The sequence below is a fragment of the Danio rerio genome, chromosome 11 (assembly GCF_052040795.2).
Source record: "Danio rerio strain M-AB ecotype USA chromosome 11, GRCz13ab, whole genome shotgun sequence".
Lineage (NCBI taxonomy): Eukaryota > Metazoa > Chordata > Actinopteri > Cypriniformes > Danionidae > Danio > Danio rerio.
In genome coordinates this window covers 40,804,142-40,811,072 of record NC_141031.1, presented here as the reverse complement: position 1 = coordinate 40,811,072, position 6,931 = coordinate 40,804,142, and the positions used below count along the sequence as shown (strand labels likewise).

The 6,931-nt window shown below is 33.9% G+C and overlaps 1 protein-coding gene across 5 annotated transcripts in view; it reads left to right on the top strand.

Annotated features, from left to right (window-relative positions):
- Nucleotides 1–4,285: 4,285 nt before the first annotated feature.
- etnk2 (ethanolamine kinase 2) overlaps nt 4,286–6,931 on the top strand; it is a 38,803-nt gene continuing 36,157 nt past the window's right edge. For 4 of the 5 annotated variants that reach the window (XR_015501967.1, XR_015501969.1, XR_015501968.1 and 1 more), the window contains exon 1: nt 4,286–4,619. Coding sequence is in view for 1 of the 5 variants with exons in the window: in NM_001034175.2 (NP_001029347.1) it covers nt 4,473–4,619 (147 nt within the window). In the remaining 4 variants the exon portion in view is untranslated. 5 annotated transcript variants of the gene reach the window in all.

Below are 6,931 nucleotides of genomic sequence, written 5' to 3'. Positions count from 1 at the left end.
ATGCACAGCTACGCGCGTTGCATGCGCCGTGGGTTACGCCGGTCACTTGACGCAGAAGTATAAACCAGGCTTAAAACATATGCTGGATAAGTTGGTGGTTCATTCCGCTGTGGCGACCCCTGATGATTAAAGGGACTAAAGACTGATTTATACTTCTGCGTCAAGCGCACCCGTATGCTACGGCGCATGCTATCGATGATGTGCACCTCTCAAAAATGTAACTACATGTCGCAACGACACGTAGCGCAAGCTCTGTGATTGGTCGGCTTGGTAGCGAATGGCGCGAGCCCAATGGAGCGATTGTTTACAAGTGTGGAGTCCCGTGAAGGAGCTCCGGATGGAAAGTTTTGTTTTGTGTTTACCTCATAGTTGTTGCACGTCCGCCAGTTCCTGCCTCAAAATGAGCGAGTTTGAGCCACTTGTACATACATTCAGGAAGCGTTCAGAAAAAACAAAACACCAGCAAAGAAACTCGACACAGAGGAACATTTACACCTCACTGCCAACTAGTGTTTCGGAAGTGTTAATGCAGACCGACAGAGACAGCGCACAGAAGTATAAATGCACAGCTACGCGCGTTGCTTGCGCCGTGGGTTACGCCGGTCACTTGACGCAGAAGTATAAAACAGGCTTAAGCCGAAGGAAAATAAATGAATAAAGTAAGAACACATTATGTCCTCTGTCCATTATTTTAAAGAACGGAAATTTATCTGTGTGTGTTTGTGTAAACTTTTCTTCTGCAAGTATTGAAAATGGAAAAATCCATCTGTTTTTTATATATATTACAATTATTTTGCATGCTACTTAAAGCCCAAACTAAAAAGTGTCATCATTTAGGCTAATCACTATTTACTTGTTCTAAACCTGTTTGGCTTTCTTCTGTTGAACACAAATGAAGCTATTTTGAAGAACGCTGGAAACCTGTAACCATTCACTTCCATTGTATTTGTTTTTCTACTATTGATGTCAGTGGTTACAGGTTTTCAGCTTTATTTAAAATGTCTTCTTTTGTGTTCAACAGAATGAAGAGACTACAACAGGTTTGTAAGACTTAATAGTAAGTATTTTATTTCTGAGCAAACTCTCCATTTTAAGTGTGCCTATAATGTGCAGTGTATACAGACTTTTTAAAACAGCTTGCTGCTGGAGGACAACTAGTGGCTAAATATTAACTTAAGTGTTTTTATTAATTGACTAAATGTTGTGTCTGACATTGCATCGATGAGTGATGCAGTCTCAGCTTGCATTATAAAGGCTGCATCCAGATACTATTGAAATAATTAATAAACACTATACAAAAATAACAATAAATGACAAAACAACATAACAAAATTACAAAAACTTCACCTAAAATAAATTACATTAATAAAAATCAACAACATCATCTCAATTTATATCATAATTTAACATTTTATACCTACAAATAACTACATTACATGTATTAAACATAATATAATTTGGCAATGTTGGTATATGTGCAGATGAATTTACAAAGAAATAAGCAGAGCTATAATAATATGCAGGTATTAATAAAATAGATTCATGTGCATAAATACACATTTTAAATGATTAAATTAGTTAATATTTGTGGATGACACTGTATAATTGTAGCTATATACATGTACTAAATATTATAAAAGCTATACACACACACACATGGACAGCTAAAGAATGAAGTGTGTGTTATTTTTCTATATTTATTTTCTTTTGATACTTTATTTTTATACCCATTCCTGTCTTAGGACGTTTTTATTAGGCAGATTTTTGAATAACAGTTAGTTCATGACATGTTAAATATAGTATAGTCTGCTGGTTTTAAACATACAGAAAAATAATAAATACAGTTATGTAGCAACCATAACATTACCATTGTTATAGGACATCTTTGATTAACTTTTTATAACCTACACCAAATGTTGACTAATGAAGGTACTTTTATAACAACTATTTATTTGTTAGACTACTTTATTGTCAAACCATGTTGCATACAAGTGCATTCATCAGACTTATATGACAGTGTATAGCAGTAGAGGACAAATAAAACACGAGACAGGTGTTTAGAAAGAGTGTAGTTTATTTTGTTTGACCTGCAAACTTATCTAAACAAGAGAAACTTTCAGAAAACAGCCCGGAGACATTATAATGCGAACGCTCGTGAATATAACCCGCGGTTGTCTTCAATAGTCCTTTGCTCAACAACTCAGCTGAAAAACAAAGCAAAACATTACAACAGCCAGACATACAGTTGAATCATCATTATAGTTACCATGGTTTCTATTTTAAGCTATAGTAAACTAAAGTTTACACTATAGTTTAAAATAGACGACGAGTGGGCCTCGCTGTAATATTCTTCGCGATATTGCGTTTATGTACGCAAACCGCAAGGAACTACAGCACAGACATTCCCGAGTGAAGCTAGATTGGCGTGGCTCCACTCGTACCGTCAGGTATTGAACTCACCTTGGTCAAGTGCAAACAGCAACACCGAGCGAACTGACAACACTGAGAGAGAACCGACGAGCTTTATAGGAATGCAGATGCAAATGTTTACTATGCGACGTCACTGCTGTGAGTCTCGTTGTCATGGTGAGCGCTAAAGAGAGCTCACCTCATTGGAGCACGGGAATTTTCGTCACGGCGAGTTGCGGTCGGCCGTGGACAAAAACACATTAAATATATTGAATCTATATTTCTAAATGTTTGTTGCCGTGTAATATTCTGGGATGCAGTAGAATATGGAGACAGGTAAATATAATTAAAGACAGATGCGGGACATTAGAACAGAAAGTGAACCCACCTGGCTAGACTAACTTCTAGTGGGTGTAAGCTTCTTATTATCCAAGATCGCCATCTAGCGGTCACATAACCTAATAGCATGTTACTTGCTACTGACCACCCCTACGGCCAAAAGGTCCAGCATTGTCCTTTTAATTATTTTATGTAGTTTAATATTATGTAATATATTTATTATATAAATAATATTCTATATTTATATTCAATATATGTTCCCGTCACATCTGTGTTTATGAGGCTGTTTGCTCACTTCATTTGTTTTATTCTGATCAGATATCCGATCGCCTTAAACCACTCCAGAAGGTGATCTGGGATGCATTTCAGATGAAACTGGACAGGTATGATCATTTTTTTTTGACAAAATTAATATAAACAAAATAAATTATGACCTGGAGAAAATTGGACCTGCGCCTGAAACACCTGTAGGTGCACTTTTACAGCCAAAATTCTATCAAAACATGTTTACTATCAGCATAAAACATGTTTTAACCTTTCAGGCCTGTAGCCAGGGGGGTTCGGGTGTAATCTAAGCAAACAGTGGCTACTTTGAGGAACATAGAATATGACATACTTTCAGTAGTTTCACACTTTTTTGTTATGTATATAATTCCACATTTGTGAATTCATAGTTTTGAGATGCCTTCAGTGTGAATATACAATTTTCATAGTCATGAAAATAAAAAAAAGACTCTTTGAATGAGAGGGTGTGTCCAAACTTTTGGTCTGTACTATAAAAAAAAAAAAAAAAAAAAATATATATATATATATATATATATATATATATATATATATATATATATATATATATATATATATATATATATATAGAGAGAGAGAGAGAGAGAGAGAGAGAGAGAGAGAGAGTATTTTTTGTTGTTTGTTTTTTTTAACATTGATATTATAATAAGTCATGTTGTATCTGTTGTCTCTGGTTTGTATTTGAGTGTTAGCCACCAGAGGGCGCTTTAGCTCTTATAATGAAAATGAATGAATCAGGTTATTGTAAAGAAACATCTAGTGACTCCTAGTGGCCCGATTCTAAAATATAATTACTTGCAAACTGCGATCTTCATTAATGGCATGATTACAGTACACATTATTGTAGTTTAGACAAACTCCAAAAGTTTTTTTTTGCATGTCATTGTTATCGTATAATAAAATACATGTTATATAAATATGGTTTGTTTACATTACCACAGGTTCAACGCGTTTTGAATAAAATACTAAATAATGTTCATATGTTTACATGGAGACATGGAATGTCAGCCTATTTATTTACTATTAGCTTACCTTTGTAAGTCGATGGCTTGTTTGGTAATATTCATGAAGCTACGTCACTTGACCTAATTAATATTAATAAGCCAATGTAAAGGTTAAGCCGACTAGTAAGACTGACCTCATTAATATTCATGAGTTAGGCCTCCGTCATCGGATGATTTCTCGTGGGCGGAGCCTGAAGAAGGAAGAAGCGCCGTTTTTTTCCAGCTCTGATGACAGAAACCAACGGTACCGGCATATGAGCCGCTCCTCTTTTTTTTCTGCACATACTAAACCAGGCTGGACGTCCAGTGCATGTTCAAAACAAAACCTCCAGAACACAGAACGCTTAATATACACATCCAATACTTGAAGATTCAGAAAGTTTAATGTCGGGCATTAATAGGCAGATAAATCATATGATGGAGACGGAGATCCACGTGCCTGTAGGCTCACCGACGATAAGAAAATTTCAGATATTCGTTGACGAGCACAATGTGACGGAAGGGGCGATGAAGCTGATTAAAGAGCTCAGACCCGGCTGGGACCCGAACCTGATCCGCACTAAGGTAGGTGTGACGGTCTGTAGCTTCAGCTAATCCAATCCCGACGTGTTTGGGGCCCTTAAATGTCTCATTTCTGCGTTTTTGATTCTCATAAAGCATCGTATCTCTAAAAACAGCGTAAATTATGTGGAAGGTTTTGCTCGGTATCACGTCATATTTCTAGAATGACCACATGAGTGACGTTGGCAACTAACTAGCCTGGCTAACTTAGCCCGCAGCTGGTAATTGCGCTCAGTTTAAAGACGTTGTCATATATAATCTATATTAAAACGAGTATAAAGGAATAATAAAACAGTCTGTCTTAGGCACAAGCAAACGGTGTTGAAATTAGCTGTAATAAAGACGTTTTAAATTTTTGACAAGAGGCGCGTCTCTTGTACACGTCACTAACCAGCTGGCTGTGACTTCACTGCAATATAACTAAAATAAATCACACTGCAGTGTTTTAAAATCAGTTTAATCTAGTATGTTATGATTCATCAGAATATTAGAAGCTATTAATATGTTACCAGTGTAAATACACTTATTTAACGACCTTCAACTGAGCCATGTAACTTAGTTAATATTAATACATGTGTATAGGCTACATTCAGTAATTAATTGAAAAATCTAAAGGTTAAGGTCATCATCATCATGTAAAAGTATGTTTGCAGCTATATGTATTTACTTTAAAATATCAAAGTACTTCTAAGACAATAAAAATGACAGAATTTATGTAAAATAAGGTCATTCAGAGTAGCAGGTATAGTTATTCAGAAATAAAAAAACACTTATTCTGACTTGTACTTATGTAAAATATAATAATAGGTTTAACCTAAAATCATTAACTTTTTGCTGAGAAATAGTTCAAACCTGGTGATTTGAGAAATTGATTAAAAAAAGTATAAAGATTTAAAATGACTTAGTATTTTAGATCTGCCTTGTTATCTTTAAAAATTGTGTTATAATTTATAATGTCATAATATTAGTGTTATACTGTCATAATATTAGCCATTTAATCAAACAGTCTGTTTAATGCACAACGAAATGGTGTTGACATTAGCAGTAATATAGACGTTTTAAATCTTTGACATGAGGCTCGTCTCTTGTACACACCACTAACCAGCTGGCTGTGACTTCACTGCAATATAACTAAAATAAATCACACTGCAGTGTTTTAAAATCAGTTTAATCTAGTATGTTATGATTCATCAGAATATTAGAAGCTGTTAGCAGTGTAAATACACTTATTTAATGACCTTTAACTGAGCCATGTAGTTAACAATAATACATTTATATTCAGTAAACTGATTACATTAAGTAATTAACTGAATAATGTAAAGGTGTAGGTCATAATTATGTTTTAAGGTCATCTTCCTCATGAAAAAGTGTGTGTGCAGCTATATGTATTTACTTTAAAATATTAAAAATGCTTCTGAGACAATAAAAATGACAAAATATATGTGTAAAATAAGGTAATTCAGAGTAACGGGTGTAGTTATCCAGAAATAAAACAACACATTTATTCTGAGCTGTACTTATGTAAAACATAATAAAAGGTTTAACTTAAAATTATTAACTTTTTGCTGAGAAATATGTAAAACCTGCTGGTTTAAAGAACTGATTAAAGAAAATATAAAGATTTAAAATGACTTTAATTAGTATTTTGGATCTGCCCTGTTATCTTTAAAAATTGTGTTATAATTTATAATGTCATAATATTAGTGTTATACTGTCATAATATTAGCCATTTAATCAAACAGTCTGTTTAATGCACAAGGGAATGGTGTTGACATTAGCAGTAATATAGACGTTTTAAATCTTTGACATGAGGCTCGTCTCTTGTACACACCACTAACCAGCTGGCTGTGACTTCACTGCAATATAAATAAAATAAATCACACTGCAGTGTTTTAAAATCAGTTTAATCTAGTATGTTATGATTCATCAGAATATTAGAAGCTGTTAGCAGTGTAAATACACTTATTTTACAACCTTCAACTGAGCCATTTAGTTAATAATAATACATTTATATTCAGTAAGCTGATTACATTTAGTAATTAACTGAATAATGTAAAGGTGTAGGTCATAATTATGTTTTAAGGTCATCTTCCTCATGAAAAAGTGTGTGTGCCGCTATATGTATTCACTTTAAAATATTAAAAATGCTTCTGAGACAATAAAAATGACAAAATATATGTGTAAAATAAGGTAATTCAGAGTAACGGGTGTAGTTATCCAGAAATAAAACAACACATTTATTCTGAGTTGTACTTATGTAAAACATAATAAAAGGTTTAAATTAAAATCAATATTATTTTGCTGAGAAATAGGTC